General features: G+C 34.5%; 1 protein-coding gene and 1 long non-coding RNA gene across 2 annotated transcripts; one reads left to right on the top strand and one right to left on the bottom strand.

The window, feature by feature from the left end:
• Nucleotides 1–5,620: 5,620 nt before the first annotated feature.
• LOC132704045 (uncharacterized) lies at nt 5,621–9,366 on the bottom strand. Its single transcript, XR_009619213.1, has 4 exons — nt 9,283–9,366; nt 8,876–9,045; nt 7,177–7,474; nt 5,621–5,943 (listed from the first exon to the last, which is right to left on the bottom strand). It is a non-coding gene; the product is annotated as an uncharacterized LOC132704045 (long non-coding RNA).
• Nucleotides 9,367–15,183: 5,817 nt separating this feature from the next.
• On the top strand, nt 15,184–16,592 carry LOC132703598 (keratin-associated protein 6-2-like). Its single transcript, XM_060672949.1, has 2 exons — nt 15,184–15,821; nt 15,880–16,592. Exons 1-2 carry the CDS (start codon nt 15,807–15,809, stop codon nt 16,579–16,581), a joined length of 717 nt encoding a protein of 238 aa, XP_060528932.1. The 5' UTR covers nt 15,184–15,806; the 3' UTR covers nt 16,582–16,592.
• The last annotated feature ends 1,398 nt before the right edge of the window (nt 16,593–17,990 follow it).

Here is a 17,990-nt window from a genome sequence, read left to right as displayed (position 1 = left end):
TTGCTCAAATAATTATCATTTGGGTGTGTTTCTCATATTTCTAAAAATACTGCGTTTATCCAAATCCGGTCCTGTCTCGCGCTTTAGGAAGCCGCTTTTCTGATCGTTTTCTCTGCAATCTAGGTTCGATCTAAAACCATTAGCATAAACCGGATCTTAAAATTTGTCTCTCATTAAAATTAACCAACGTTATTCGGAATTTCGGAAAGGTCAGTCAATAGATTGGGTTGCGCCAAGAGTCAGTTGATCCCAATTCGTTATCATTTGAAATCCGGCAAGTAATAGGGTTTGCCAAACACATCAAAATTTTATGTTAATTTTTGATTATACCCGGTACTTGACTGGTTAACCCACGACCCTTAAATACAATATACATGCCGTGAGTATTAATGAAATGGCAAATATTATATATTATACAGATAATTAATTCACTATAAAGAATGACGTACTAAACTTTCTCGGAGGTATTGGTATTGGAATTAAAGGGGGGCGCCCTCACGGGCGTCCAAGCACTTAGATCACCAGATGGGCCCGTTGTGCCCCCAGGCCGCTCTAGAGGGCGTCCAGAATGCCGCCCCTCCTATAGAAGGTCAGCAACTCCTTTAGCCCAATACCGTGCTCTGAGTCTGATATATATATATATATATATATATATATATATATATATATATATATATATATATATATATATATATATATATATATATATATATATATATATATATATATATATATATATATATATATATATGAGTAGAAATTAATCAAAGGGAAAACGGACAGCTCTCCTAAAGCACAGCTATCAGTATCTCTAGGGCAGTGATGGTCAAGCAGTTTTCCAAGCTATTGCTTCCGTAAAGATGAGCTCTTTATTTCTAGTTGTCTATCAAGAAACATGGACAAAACAGCGGAAATTTAATTCTATGAATATCAGTGTACCTTGGCCGGAGACGTTCATTAGAATAACAGACAGTATACTGAACAGCTTACTGAATAAATAGAGGAGGAATATGTGTATTACTTTTCCTAATGCCTAACCGCACTTTTAATTTCACATTTAACATGACATCTTTTATTATTTTTAATAAACAATCAAATCAAATTCTGTGTTAAAAGTAAACTTCGAACTTCATATTGTTACCGTTTTTTTTAAGTTTCATTAATTTTACCAATTTTGGGAACCTAAATATCATCACTTATGGAAAACAATGATATAAAGAGTCAGTTAAAATTAGTTGGTATTTGTGAAAAACAGGTTGATATTACTGATGAAAATGAATCCGAATTACTCAAAAAAAAGTCCTCAAACCAAAACTAAAAGTGCGTAACGGGTTTATCCAATTCATAAATCTTCCGAGAATGCAGAAAAAATATGGCATACTGCAAAGGCGAATTTTATTATTGCCATTGAAAACTGTCTTTTACCAGTAAGAGCCAATTTTTACAAACCTTGTGTGTCAAGTTAACAATACTTTCTTCTTCTTCTTTGCTATTCACGATCAGTTGGGCAATACTACAATGGCCATTCGCCCATTACCGACTTCCGTCGAGGATTTTTTTTTTTGGTTACAGATCAATAGTTAACAAAAAGCTAATACCAACATTTATTCTCAGCTTCCAATATAAGACTTTGACCGACAACAGAAAAACGACCTCTCCAGGTTCCCCCGTGGACCATCCGGGCCCATCCGGCTTCTATACTGGCATGAACAAGAAAAAACAACGGGGCCGACAAGGATTACACCTTTAAAACACTAAATCCACTAAACAGCAACCGATTCCAAAATTTTGGGAACGATTAGAATGGATTCTGTCGGGAGCGAACGGAGGTTAAACCACCAAGTGCACGACAGAATTCCCAAGTTAAGAATACATAAATAAGCCGAGATGTTAGATAGATAATCACTCGGTTTAATTTAAAGTAGGTAATATTATAGCAGAAAAGAAAAGCTTATTGAACGACTTTTGGATTAATGAGGATCTGTGATCTTAAAAGCGGAAACATATGAATTAAATTAACTTAATTAAATGTATGTGTTACAAGTTGAATTTGCGCAAAAAATTCGTATCTAAACTTTCTAAAGTACCGGATTCGACTGTTCTGCAGTTTCTTTTCCGAAGTAAAAGTTTTTCAAAAACTCACTTTAATGGTGCTCATTCTTTAGAAATCATTGGACCCTCGACTTCTACGTGGCCTTTCTCTGTTCGGGTCATCCCAAAAAAATTGATGAAACAAAAATGGCACATAGTCATCAACTATCGCAAATTGAACGAAGTCTCTGTAGACGATATACCTATCCCCACTACTCTGGATCTAGCCTCTGGTTTCACCAAATTGAAATTCGTCCCAAGGACGTTGCTAAAACTGCATTTTCGGTGGAAAATGGTCATTTTGAATTTCTCCGTTAACCCATCGGACTAAAAAATTCTCCATCCAACGTGTCATGGACAACATTCTCCTAGGTCTTCAAAACGAACGATGTCTCGTTTACATGGACGATATTATCGTTTATTCCGCTACTATGCACGAACATATAAAAAGATTAATTGATGGCTTCAAACTCGTTCGTGCTGCAAACCTCAAACTCCGACCTGACAAGTGTGAATTTCTTCGAAAAGATGTAGACGTTAAATCTTTTCTTAGGTCAGACGGTTACTAGCGACGAGTTATCGCCAATGGACAGTCAAGTATTTCCGCCCTTATTTGTTCGGAAACAAAATTACTCTCGTTACGTAAAGGTGGTTATTTCCTATAAATGATCTTGGTAGTAGTTTAGCACGATGGCGTCTTAGGCTTGAAGATTACGACTATACCATTGTGTATAAGCACGGTAAAGTAAATAAGAACGCAGACGCTCTATCTCGTGTTATGATTAACCATATTCATCTCTTAAAGAAAATTTCTACCCTTGCATCTAAGAACGATAACATTCACAACAGATCATCCACAACTACATAAGGGATAATTCGCGATGACTATTCTAACAATTTAGATAACGAAGACGAAACAGCAGAAGTCACCGAAAAGAATACAATTTTGCATGCCTTCATAAAACCACATTATAGATTATTCTAAAACAGAAACCTGTAATTCTCAACTTAACAAAAATCACAGAGATATTGTCACTCTCTTTTTCTCTTCTGATATATGTAGTTGCAATAAACCGCAGACAACTAATTCAAAACGGCCAGTCTCTAATGCTATAAACAAGCTTATTTACGAAAGGGATATCAGCAAAAACTCAGCAATCTTCAAATATTTTTAGTTTATAGAATGCCAAATTGTGTGTAGTGTAGGTGGTGCATAGAAGGGGAGGAGACCCCGTATCATCTGCTCACCGAGTGCCCTGCCTTGACATGGGCAAGATTGGCAGTCTTCGGAACGGCCCTGATCGATCGGACTCAGAGCACGGTATTGGGCTAAAGGAGTTGCTGACCTTCTATAGGACGCCCTCTAGAGCGGCCTGGGGGCACAACGGGCCCATCTGGTGGCCTAAGTGCTTGAACGCCCGCGAGGGCGCCCCCCTTTAATACCAATACCAATACCAATGCCAAATTGTAATAATAAGAAACGTAATGTTCTGTAATGGTTTGTTGAACCTATAATTATTTTTTGCTTATTTTTGAACGTTTCCAATTCTAGCATCATATTTCGCGTATTGAGGATTCCCCACCGAAGAATATTCAAGAACCGACCTCACAATAAAGTTATATAATTCAAATATGGGGTGGTTGAGCAATACATCATTTTGAAGCTTTCATAAGTAGCTCTTTAATGGTCTAATTGAATATCTGGGAAAACTTCAGATTTTTTTGTGATTGCGAAATAAATATATCGAACTTTTGGAGGTAGTTTTACACCTTTTGAAGCTCCCCCAAGTGACCCTTCAATGGTCTAATTCAATATCTGGCAAAACGTCAGATTTTTTTGAGAATTCCGAAATAAATAAAACGAATTTTATTCCCGACCTTTTCGAAGTGGCTCTTTAATGGTCTAATTAAATATCTGGGACAACGTCAGTTTTTTTTGAGAAATAAATCAAACCGATTGTCGAGTATCATATTTTTGGGGATAGTTTAATATCTTCCCGACCGTTTTGAGGTGTTTGAGCAATACATCATTTTGAAGCTCTCCTAAGTGGCTCATCTTCAATGGTCTAATTCAATATCTGGGTCGTCAGATTTTTTTGAGATTGCGAAATAAATATTTGTTTGTTTGTTAATTTTTAGATATTTCAAAATTGGGGGTAGTTTTATGTCTTCCAGACCGTTTCGAGGTGATTGAGCAATACATCGTTTTGAAGCTATCCTAAGTGTCTCTTTAATGGCCTAATTGAATATCTGAATAAAAAAATTAATTGCATAAACGTATAAAATTACCAGTGAGGTAAGATTTTATCCAACAATAACTAATTCCACGCATCAAAAAAGAGAGACAACTATTTCCTTCGAAACGAGATAAAACAAATTTATATAATCGCCTTTCTCAAAAATCAAATTGGTAATCACTTTAAAAAATTTCTTTATTCAAAAATCTTTTTTAAAGCATTTTTCTAAGATTTTTTAGAAAACCGACAATAGACATATAGCTACCACGGTAATTAGACATCATATGCCCGTCTTGCAATTTATGAATTGGAACTGTAATTGTCTTTTTTAATGCATTGGGGAATCTAGCCTCTTTAACAGATAAGTTAACCAGAAGAGTCATGGTTACTACCAGACTGTCAACCACAAACTTGAATAGAGAGCACGGATCCCATCCGCCAGCTGAATGGTTTTACTAAAAGACAAAATAATCTCGAATATTTCATGCTCTTCTTAAAAGCTTTAAAAAAGTGAGTTTTTTATTATTTTATTTTTGGATATATTTTTTTTTGTTTTTACTGGTGATTTATTTTTATTTATTATTTAGATAACAGATTATATAAAAAAATATTAAAGTACACAACAGCTTCCTGATGATTAACGAACCGGTTCCCGTTCTCATCTAGTTCTTTTTGTTGCATTGTGAAGTGTAATAATTGTTTTTTTATGTTTTTCCATGTTGTTTGTGAAACATTATTTGATCTGGAGAACAAATTAGCGTAATAAGTTTGTTTAGAATTTTTAATGTTAGGCTCGTGAAGTTATATATATCTATATTTAAAGTGATCTCGAAGATATTAACCTTCCTCTATAAGTTCCCTCGACAGCTTGCAATCTATTGGCTTTTTAGTAAAACATTTCTCCAGGGGAAATAAGGTGCACCAGCGTCTTTAAAAACAGCTAAGAACTTATGAAATTGCAAATCCAAAGGACATCCCATCTGGAATACTCAGTCCTAATCAACCTTGGAAACGCATTTACAGAAATCATTAATAATACTTTTCCGAGTAAAAAACACCGAGACAAACTGCCAAAAATTGTCAAACATGTCTATAAAAAAAATTACACAGGCACCATTTACATTTAATTGGTGTTGCAAAATCTAGGACACAGACTATGTTTCTTAAAAACTATCAGTATCTGTGCACGGCAGTAGAATTAGGCTAATCGAGATTTTTCACGTATTAGTAATAAATCCACTTGGAATTAAAAAAAATCAAAATATATTTTTCAAAATAAATCATTTCTTTTGTTAACTTTATTGATGAACACAGCTTGAATCCAAGCAGTCTAAGCAAAAACAACGGCGCCCTCGGAAGTTTGCTCAATCCAATCCTTAAAGTACCAGATGTTTAAAAACAGTGATTGGTAATCGTATTCCATCTCGAAGCCCGCCATTTCATAGGCGATGCCGTAGAGAACGCCATCGATGGTTAGCGGACCCCCTTGATCCCCGGTATTGGCTCCTTTGTTGGCGGTTGCTTCATAACCGCAGATGAACAAGTCGTTATCTAGTTTATTTACTCCAAAGTATTCTTCGCACTTCTTTATCGCTACAATGGGCAATTCGGCGACCTGAATTTGTTAAAAACATAGTATTATAAATACATTTTGTTTAAACGACGGCTCCTAACAATCGTATTTCATTAATGTACCACCGAGAACTGCATATATATAACACATACACTTTTTTCTTTATTTTAAGTCGAGAACACCCCTGCGTCAGAGCAGTGTATTAATCAGTTATAGACCGTAAAATATATCGGAATTACACAATTAGGCAACACACTAAAAAATACCTTTAAATATTGATTAAAACAACTGCAGTGTAACACAAAATGTGAACCTCCCGCTCCAACATTTGAAATCTTAAATGAAAACCCATATTATTTTAAGGATTCTGATTCTACGCTAGAAAGACGTACGTTTTGAATGCACCTGTATGTAAATTTAGATATTCAAATGAGGTCGAAAAAACACTGAAATTATTTCAGCTTCTATGTCGAAGCCTTTTAATTTTTTCAAATGTTTCATTGTCAATTGTTAATTTATACACAAAATACACAAATAAAAAGATAAAACGTTGACATACAAACTGCAAAGAGTTCACTAATTTATTGAAAGAGGCCTTCATTTAAAATTCCAATTTCTCGCCCGTGGGCCTTAAATTTAACAACTGCGGCTGTCCTTTTCAAATTAATAAAGTATATATACCTTTAACCACTTTTACCATTTTTCCGTATTACGTATTCCATGCGATAAATCATATTTTTTGGGTATCCGAAAAAAAGCTGTATTCCAAAATCTGAATATGTAATCTAAGAAATGACGTTTCCGTTTAAGATTTCAAAGTTGCCCTCTCCCAACTACCAGCAGCACTATTTAAATCTAATATTACTATAATAACCTAATATTACATTTAAAATGGATTTTATGATTTTCGAGATATTCTTCCATACTTTTTGGAAAAAATTATTAATCAAATATAATTTGCAACCGACGTAACAGGTAATACTATAAATCAAAATAAGAAGGCAGTGAGATAGATGCTTAAAAATTGAGAGAAGACATGGATAACATTAGAATTGCCTTGCATTCTGTAAAATGTTCGTTACATTACTTTTTTCTGGTAAAAAAACAAAAGAGTGTTACTTTTGCGGATATAGATAACTAAAACCAGCGAATTTAAGTGGATTACTCTGCAAAAACAATTACCAAATGTTAAATGATTTTTGTTTTATTCTGTGACTGTCAGAAACGCCAAATAATGGGAAAATTAGCTATAGAAGACAATGTCTCACCACATACCTGAATCACTCCCGGCAGTTCATTGGAACGAGTATAACCAAATCCAGATATGATAGCGGAAGATCCGACCAAATCTGAATTTTTAAATGTATTCGTTGGTAACTTCGGAAGGCCGACGTACTCGTTCAGAACGGCAGGGGTTGACAACTTTACCAAAGCGAGAGTGTGGCTAAGGGACACGTCATCGTCATGAATGTACCACTGATCTGCTTTGATTAGTTGGCGACTCGGTTCCGGTAGTTCCGAGCTAAAGTTCTTCACGCCGAGAAAGACATCGACTTCTCGAGTAGTTTCTCCTCTATAAGAAATGTGTAATCGCGATTAACCCTGTCCGTTGGCTTTTTTGAAGTTAAATATTGGTTGGCAAACGCCAATAGTGCGTCATGCTTTTTCTAGCTTAAATGAGCATTTTGATTATGATAATAGTTTATTATAAGTATATAACAAATTTGATTAACGCCACTTTAGTCACGAGCTACGCTATATACTATAGTTGTACTATACTTTTTCTACGACTTTTACTTTTTGGGTACATTTTTACAAAACAGCACGAAGACTGAGTAACATGTGACATGACCGTTAGAACTGACAAACACCATTAATAGCAAAAATCACTGAAGACATCTAAACCTCAAAAAGCTGTTCTTCAAATATTCCGAAGTGACTCATGGCTATAGAAGCTGACGCTTAAGGTGACACTTTGATCAGTAGTGACACCTGTATACCCAAGTCTAAAAGGTTTTTGAATTTGAATTTAATTAGTAGAGACTGAACAGAGAGAACTGACCCTTATTTTGGTAAAAGTTCTGTATACCTGTTCCGACTTATTATAAGAGATTTTTCAAAAATTCTTTTATGGAGATGGACCAGTAAAAGTTTTAAGAATTTCGCGTTTTATTGGATTTATTGCGCAAAACAAAAAATGAGTACAATCGTAGCTCTATGCATTGCTATTGTTATGAATTTAGTTATATAGTACATTTGCACATACATTGCACAGAGTGTTTATCTGATCGGTCCAATTTAAAAATATTCTCTAAGAATTTATTTGTAATCAATTTCATTAACACAACATACTGTTATTGACAATAGATATGTATATGACTTAGAACGTTAATGTTTTCTATTAAAATTGTCATTATTTCATTATTATATTAAATTATTAAAAAAACAGGGAAAACATCTTGACCACAAAAATTTGAATTTTGTTTTGTTTAACACTAATGTAAATATATTCCCTGTTTGGTTCGGAAACTGTTTGCCTATTGAATATTTTTGTAAACTATACCGCACTCAAGATAAATCCAAAAATGCAATTTTACTGTTACAAAAACAATTTGAAAAAGATAAATCGAATACTACCTCCCCGTAGGTATTGACAAACGCTGAACAGCCTCAGTTTTGGTTAGTCAAAGTCTAAGTCTAAGAAGGCGTTTAAAAAAAGCAAAAAAAGTTCAAAAACTTTGAGACCCTCTCCTCGCGATAAAACGTTAAAATTCTGCTACGGAAAACTGGTGCAAATTTTTCTCCCAAAACTTTAAACACGTGGGGCCAATTGCACAAACATTGATTTACAGTTAAAATTTAATTTCAATTAACTTTGTTATTTTGTAAATTGTAATTAGTTAGTTAATTTTGACTTTGGCGACAGGCCCTTAGAATCTTCCAAACTGAAACAACGATTTCCACAGATACTTACTATGTATCTAAAATAATAAAAGCGGACGTTATAACGTAACTTGGGGAAATCAGCACTCCTCCACCCCATTGGTTAATTTCGTCGTATCTGGAGAAAACTATAGCCTGGTAAGGGATCGAAAATGGAGGGGCATCATGGCCACCGATGATTCTTGGAGACGGTGCGGGCCTCTATTGACAAAAAAATTCACTAATAAGTAAATATATGGTGATAAAGAATTAAGCAATTCAGCTGTCGATTGATTTCTCAGATTTATTCTTTTGTTTTAGTATTAAAAGTACAGTTATTTATTAGACACCGTACGAATTTTACAAGTAAATAATTAGGAGAAGATGTCCTAAAGCAGCATAAAAGAATCAAATATAAATTAAAATTTTAAAACACTTTCTTCTAGAAAAATCACTTACTGAAGGCAACGACGTTGGAAGACTGCAAACTGCAAAGAAAAACAATGCAAAATGTACAAACATAGTTATCGAAAATCGGTTATAATTAACAAATATCTCGAACTTATATCTAGTTTTATGCCAAGTTCTTATCGTACCGTAGATATTGCCGACGATAAAACGAATTTTGTATCGGGGAAGGGAAGTAGATCAAATAAAAATTCGCACACATTGAAAAATTCTGCTGCGAGAAGATACAATTGATTGATTTCGCTAAGGGTGGATACTTTTCCAGAAAAATGTATTTCATGTCTGAAGTTTTTAAATTTTCTTTTTTGTAAATATCAGGGCCAAGGGAGGTCTATAGGATATTATAATTATGAGAGAGTGCTAAACAGAATTCACGAAAATCCTCAAATAGTATTAAGACTCCTGAGGGTAACATATCTAGATTTTTGTATAAATTACTATGACAAGAAAAAGTTTCTCCCTTACTTCACAGTTTTATGACGTATACAAATGAATTATTACCATTATCTGAAAGTACAGAATTCAAGACCCAAATCGTATAGAATGTTGGCAGTGGATTCTCACCAATCAAGATATTTTGAACAAAATTTTTATGGTCTAGAGATATGGCTTTTAACACTCACAACTTGCAACGTAACGGTTGTTCGAAGAACCAACTTTCAACATATACGTTAATAAACCCTTGTATTTAAATTTCCTTACAAATGATCAATTGATTGAGAATATTCCCATACGTATTCGTTTAGACATATTCTTTCAATATTTTTGAATATCTTTAACCTTTTCCTGATATTCATTTATGTTCATAATCACCTTAGCATTCACTTTGTCTTCTTTTAAGTGTACGATGTCGGGATTAGATTTTAGAGATTTTAGAGCAATGCGTTGAGGCTTTGGAATATTAGAATTAGGAGGTTTTGATTTTTAAAGGATTTTTGCGGTTTCAAATCGAATTTCATTATCTGTTTCAGATGGCAGTTTGTTTAGGATAGATTCGACATTTGAAATGATTTCCTATTTGGGGATAATACAAATTTTTGAATGTGATTTTCGGTATAAGATAAACGAAGATTCAAAAGCTTTATCGTGATTGATTGATTGATTGAGTATTGATAGAGTATCGAACTCGGATGGGGACAAGATGGGAGCAATTTCAAGATGTAGAAACAGAGGGGCCTTACTGATATGGTCTATTTCCTTACGGGTATGATGAATTCTTTCTTTTTACCTTTTTTGTATCTGGTAGGCAAATCATTAGTTTGGACCAACCCTGTATAATGTAGAACTAATTTCAATATTAATGAATTCTGTTTAATTCCTCCCTAAGTTTTGTCAAAAATTTTAATTTTCTACCAGTTCCAATGTCGTAATAAAAATTTAAATGAAGCTAAGTTTTGATCGGAAAAATGAAGAAAATTATTATTTTCTCGAAAACCGCGGAAGATAGGCATAGGAGCGTATTATTCGAAAACAATCATAAAGTATTAGCGGATCGCAAAATGCAATAATATATTTGGGGTCCCATTTAAAATTTTAATGTTGGTGCTACTATCTCCAAGAAGCGATGTATTGTTCGCCGTATACATCTAAGGTACCATCAACCTTGAAGCGGTGTCAGCGAAATGTTTAATTTCATCTTACAGTAATTGATATGTTTCGCGGTATCTGATCCACATATATAAGTATTTTGTGTATTGACGGAGTAAGCATATCTAGTTCGAGAATACCTTTGTCGCCAAGATTGTATATAGTGATTAGCTGCTGCAGTACAGATATACATATAAATTTTATTGTGTACCTGTTATTCGAAAAAAAAGAATTTAATGAATTTTCTGACAACTAGTTAACATAATATTTAAATCAATTTCGTCATGTTGTGAACCCGTCACACAGTGGGCCAGGGTGACCCAATAGTTTGAAAAATTCTTTAAAGGCTGTTTTTCGTCGGAAATCATGTGATACAGTAAGTAAAGACCAAACTAATGAGAAAATACTAAATTTGTAAAATTATAGCACCTGCGATATGAGAATTTCTATGAAGTTCGTGAAAAGATGAGATACCTTTAATGCCTCATTGTGTTTATGAGAATAGAAGATGCATTATCTAAAATTCATTCTGTGGATGAGTAAATAATGTAGAAAAATATCAACTTCTATTCTTTATTCTTAGATAATAGCAAATCTGTAGTTTTTTAGGAACCGATTTGAAAAAAAAAACAAAATATTTCGAAATAAAAAAACCAACCAGTATCAATAATAATAATAATAACAATAATATAACAAGTTTAATTTTAAATCAACGCTTAATCAGAGTTCGTGTGATTCCCTCAGAATTTTAATATTTTGTTTGAAAGGCTCTAGCAAATTTTATTTAACGCTTTGATTTTGCGTAAATTTGCGATTTTTGGATCAGACGAGAGTAACAAATTATGAAATACATCCAAATTTCTTGCAAGCCTGCTGCATTTTCTCGCATTATGTTCCCTCTATCTTCGGTACTCTTTATTGGGGGCCTCTTGGGCCTTTTCGAAAAGTTGTCCGATTGGCACTGGACTGGACTTCACGATCTCTTTTCCGTGTTTTAATATTTTATGGATAATTACTGGCATTTTGTACCAAGAATACAGGTAAACAAATAATCCAGCAGTTTCTGTCAAACAGATTTTAAAATCATTATGTCTAATACTAGATAGAACTTGTAAAATAACGTAAAAACTGTAAACGAGTTTTTCATCTAATTTGGTAATTTCGCCGCAAGCTGTATAATTTTTTAAAAATGAGCCTGAGCCTTGTTTTGTCTGTTCTACAATAGTCCCCAAAGGACATCGAAATTCATTCTGAATTCTTGTTTTTTCTTCTTTAACAAGTAACTTGTCCGTTCAATGTGCTTGCCATTTTCCCAATTGTAATCGATAACTAATTTTTAGAAAACATTCTAAGCACCTAATCCACGCATAAAGGGAGGAAATGCCATATACCATGAATTCCTCATTTATCGGCCTCATCAAAATATTTTCTGTTTGGTTCATAATTGGATTTTAAAATTTCGCTTGAAGGACATAGTAATTTTTAACAGATATTTTTTCATGCTAGAAATTTGGGTGTTATTGAGAAATCGTAGCTGATGGACTTGAACGATTAGCCTGTTAATTGCAGGACAAACATAAAAAGTTTGTGTCTGATCTTCCACAGGTGAAACTGCCTGTATGTACTGCCACATAATCCTGACAAAATTATATCTTTAATTTTTAACGCTGCAGTTTTATCTATATGTTGTGCATTTCATCTGCCCGATTTATATGCGGGTTCGTCAAAACCGTGGTCTCTCGTCTTGTTGAAAATTTTAATGCCAGATTTAACATATGTTTCATGGAAAGTAACATTAGGAAAAGATGTGCATGGCTGCAAATTATGTTAACAACATTAGGATTCAGCTGGTTTGCAAAAAAAGATCAAAGTGGGTGAAAAAAAGGATAAAATAAAATCGTATCCTCTTTTAAAAGAATGGTTAGAAAATAATCCAGTTGATTTTGGAAACTATCTGATAATAATATAATAATAATCTAATATAATATGATAATAAATAATAACATATTAAAGTCAGATGATATTTACGAACGAATGGAATAGTTCGTAAATATCACCTGATTGCTTTGCGAAAATGTCCTCGCAAATATTGATTGAAATTTTCTTTATCATAAAGTTTTAAGTCCTTCACTTAAAACTTTCGTTGCTAACAGAATCGCGGGAATGTACCTCTACATGTACAAAACAAAATCCTGCTGACATTTTGTCTCGCGATTTACCGCCAACTGATCTACTTAATTCTTCGTTGTGGTGGCACGGGCCCTATTGGCTATCTCAAACCGAAGATCAATGGCCTACCTCCAAAATCATCTCGGAACAGTTAGCCGAATTAAAAAAGCACACATAAATCCAGTAAAATGCGCATGTGCATATTTGTTTCGTTTTATTCATAATTGCAAATATCCGCGTAATAAAACAAGAGGTTGTAAAATAACGAGATGCTACCTATCGCTATTTCTGACTGAGTACGAATAATTTTATATCAGACCATTAAAGAGCAACTTAGGAGAGCCTCAAAATGACTCAACCACCTTAAAACCGTCGGGAAGATATAAAACTGCCACCAATAAAGAGGTACCTAAAATTCGTTTTATTTATTTCGCAATCTCAAAAAAATCTGACGTCATCGCAGATATTCAATTAGACTATTGAAAAGCCACTTGGGAGAGCTTATATTACTCAACCAACTCGAAACGGTCGGGAAGATATAAAACTACCCCCAATAATGAAATACCCAAAAGTTCGATATATTTTGTCGTAATCTCAAAAAAATCTGACGTTGTCCCAGATATTCAGTTAGATCATTAAAGAGCCACTTGAGAGAACTTCAAAATGATATATTACTCAACCACCTTGAAATCGTCGTTAATATATAAAACTATCCCCAATTATGAGATGCCCTAAAATACACCCTGTATATTTTATCATTTTTTATTGTTATAGTTAATTTCAAGTTAATTTTCAAAAGGTGTATATCCTTCTCTCTTTTTGTTTTTGAATTGTTTGAAAAAAAATTACAACCAGCATGATAACTATTTCTCCTAATCCGGAAACTATTCAATCTTTTTTTCTTTAAATGTTACACCCTGGGAATATTTTATAATGGAATATAATATGCAACTGTTATTAATCCCGTACATTCAAATTTGTGCGCAAATTTCGTTCCCGCAAGCTTTTAATGAACTGCTAAATAAATATAAAAATGAAAAGTACAAGTAAAATTAAGCAAGTCTCCTGAATATCGCGAGCCTCCATGATCGATGGATGTGTCTTTGCGGGTAAATTTCGAGTCAAAAACCAAATCTTTACTTTGATAATAGCAAATTTTGGGGGTAGTTTTATATCTTCCGGACCGTTTCGATGCGGTTGAGTAATACATCATTAGGTAACACGTCAATCACTTTAAAAGGTCCTCTGTATTTGGTGAGTAGCTTTTTGCTTTCATTATGGTTTGCTGGAAAACTAGTCAAAAAACTTAATCAAAACTAAGTCCTTTAAAACAAATTGAACTGGTGATCCTCTTTTTTTTTGTTAAATCGCTCATTTTGTTTGATTATATTGTCTTCAAGCTTTTTAGCTGCCTCCCTTCTTAATGAAGAAACGTCTATGGTGTTCCCTTCATCATCACTGACATATTTGTCACCCTCTGCTCTTAATTTGTAGCCGAAAAACAATTCACTAGATGTTGTTTGCATTATACGATGTTTCGTACTGTTAATGCCTTGTTGTATGGTCTTAAGATTTGCGTCTCACACGTCGCTATCTCACGCTATCTCGCTATCTAACGAGTCTAGCACTGTCTTGTTTGCTCTTTCGACCTGTCTGTTTCTTCTCGCCCTGCCAACTGCCGTGTGAATACCCTTATTCCTCTTTCTTTTTTTTTAAATTTGTTGCAGTGTAGTTATTACATGTTTACTTGACGAATTTTGTAAAAGCATCTATTATTACCAATAAATATTTATTTCCACATTTTGATCAGATGATCCGTATGGGGTGTGTGATAAGGTCGTGCATATTTGTTTATTGAGTGAAGCTATCCTGCCGGATGTTTGTGGTATAAACAGTGAATGCACGCTGCGATATATAACTGAATACTCCGAGAAACATCACTTTTCTAACAATATCCACCAAATATATTTGAGTTTGATGGAAAACTTAACCTGTAAAAATTTATTAGGTTAATGTCTTCTGTAATTTTTTTTGTTCGTTTTGAAGATAACTTAATTATGCACTCAATTAAGCACTATTTTATTTGTCTGAGGATTTAACATTTTAAACTCTTTTCGATTTACGTTTTGCCACAGATATCATTTTGAAGTTTGTTGGCGTCAACCATTAGGTGTTTAAACTACCTAAAAATGTCGCAAACATTATTTTAAATTACAAACATTTTCAAGTGTTTGATAGTCACTAAAAATTAAATGTGGGTCCCTTGCTCGATGTAAATATGTTCTATATGTAGCCTTAACGGAAATTCCACCACGAAATTTTGTCTAAACCGGATAAAACCATAATTTTATTGCACTACTGTTGACTTCGAAAGCATTTTCTCATCTGCCTTTAGAAAACCATGAACGGAGAGTGCAACATTAAAATATCAAACAACATTTGTACATTTGGGATACGCCGCCCACTCAGCAGCATCGAGGTTCCAACCTTTCTTTTTACGTAACACGGTAACCACCTCGCAAGTCAAACGTTATAACATCTTCTCGGATTCCTATCTAATTTATTCATTAGACCATAAAACTTGTCAATCGGATCCCACCCCGCGTTCCGTTAAAATTTCTGTCCCAAGCAATTTTATTCACAACCGGAGAAAGTGAAATTTGAACATAAAAATTCAAATTAACGTTTTTTTCGTATAAAAACCGTTCGAGGAATCTGAAGGCCAACATTTATCTGTCCTGTATTTAACCAATACCATCATGAATGCACTCGTGGTAAGTGAAAACGCTGTTCCAATTTTCGATTCAATTTCCTCACAGCAATTTACTCCAGGTCGCATCCGCGGTACTAGCTTTTGCTGCACCAGCAAACTGTGGAGTACTAGGCGGCGGAGCCCTAGTGGATTCCGGCCCCATTCTCGCCCAAGGTCATATCGAAGCTGGACCCTCCTTAGAACACGGCCATGGTCAGTTAGTCGCCTCCGGTCCGATCTATGGACAAAGCGCTTCGTTTTCTGATAGCGGATTTGGACATGGACACCTTGTCGACTCTGGTCCTATTTACGGACAAGGTGATCTTGGCGGCTTTGGGGGGGGACATGGACCGTTGGTAGATTCGGGACCAATATACGGCGCTGGTCACCATGATTATGGACAGGCGATCGAATCTGGACCTATTATAAGCCATGGCGACGGCTTCGGTCATGGACATGGTCAACTGGTCGAGTCGGGACCTATTTTCGGAGATTCCTTTGGACATGGACAGGGACACTTGGTGGAGTCGGGTCCTATTTTCGGTGCCGGACACGGTCACGGTCATTTTGAACACGTACCGATAGTTCACGACCACATCAAAATTTTAAAAGTAGCTAAGCACATTCCAATTCCGGTACCGGTGGTGGTGAAGAAGGTCGTCCCCGTCCATCATCATCATCAAAAGAAGGTGATCGTTCACGACGTCCCGGTCATCCACCACCACGCTCCCATCGTCAAAGTGTTCAAAGTCAGGAAAATTGTCCACGATGACTGGTGGTAAACCGAAGTTATCGCCATCTATTGTTATTTATTTTTTTAAGTGTTGATTGTTGTAAATTCAAATAAATTTAATCCTTTAAGGCTTTTCTTTCAATAATAAATTCGTTTATTTCGCGTATCGATATAAAATAGACACAGTAAAATTGTTTATATCAGAATTAGCTTTTAAAATGCTCAAAACCAGAGCGCTTTAGTTTGAGAAACGCGACTTCAGTGCCGAGTTTGATTTAGCACGAGCGGAGCTCAGCGAAGCGAGTATTCAATAAACGAGTGACTAAGAAAGTTTATCAACGTTTGACATACTGTACTTTTTTACGACAATTAGTGTCTGGGTACTTGTTGCAAAACATTCACGGTCGCTAAAATCCACTGAAAACAGCTGTGACTAAAATACCGAAATCTTTCGAAGTGGCTCGCTACAGTAGTTCGCGAAACTGATATCTTAAAGTAACACTTTGTGCAAGGTTGATCAGTGCATAATTGTGTATTTTAGATGAGGGGCCCTTACTTCATAACCGTTACATTAAAAACTTGAAGAAAAAAGATGACGTCTCTCGTACCAAACCTGAGACAAGTCGTAAATCCTATTCTGGATCACTTAAGAAAAAAAAATGAAGGTGGTTTATGTTCGTCACAGTTTGCATTTGGTTTCTTTGGTGCATCGAGGACTGAACTCTAATAATTTCTATTAGATCTTGCTCTCGACAGTTTTCTATTCCTTTTTTGTGGTTTTGTCTTTAAACCGGGCGTTTTAAATTTAATTCTTACCTCGAATTATTCCATTAAAAAAATTGAAGTCATCTTCCTATACTTCCGGGTAATATGGTGAAACAACTGAAGTGTCCCCCTTTCGATTTTATTTTTTTACGCGCTCATTTTAAAATTTATAAAAAAACGGCAATTTTTTCCTATGAACGCCATATTACATTCTTTCAGTTTTGTGAAGCACCATTATAAATTAAACAATATTCAATGTAAATATAAATAGATTGGTTGATAACTTCTTGATGTCGATAAGATAATAAATAATAAGATATGCAAAAATGAATTAAAAAATGTTACATGATAATGACAAAATTGTTAACAAAACAAAAAATTATGAGATGCTGAAAATTTCCCTAAACAAAAGTTCGTTCTCAGTATATTACGCATATTACGTATTTCCCTATTGTTTATTTTTGGTCCTACTTTTGTCTTGAAATATATACCAATTAAAAGTGTAGAAAACATGGTATAAAAACATTTTCTTGAATATTTCGAATTTTTCGAACTGCAATTGTAACTTTTCGTTACGCACTCTAGCTCTAATATGCGGTACTCTATAGCTCTAATTGTTTCCGAGATCCCAATACTTAGGGATATTCCGATACTAGTAAATACGAGTAGGTAATATTGCGATACTTACTCGGT

Source organism: Cylas formicarius, unplaced genomic scaffold (assembly GCF_029955315.1).
Source record: "Cylas formicarius isolate icCylForm1 unplaced genomic scaffold, icCylForm1.1 PGA_scaffold_6__28_contigs__length_40554024, whole genome shotgun sequence".
Taxonomy (NCBI): Eukaryota; Metazoa; Arthropoda; class Insecta; order Coleoptera; family Brentidae; genus Cylas; species Cylas formicarius.
The sequence above is the reverse complement of the archived record's forward strand: the minus strand, read 5'-3'. Positions and strand labels throughout refer to the sequence as shown.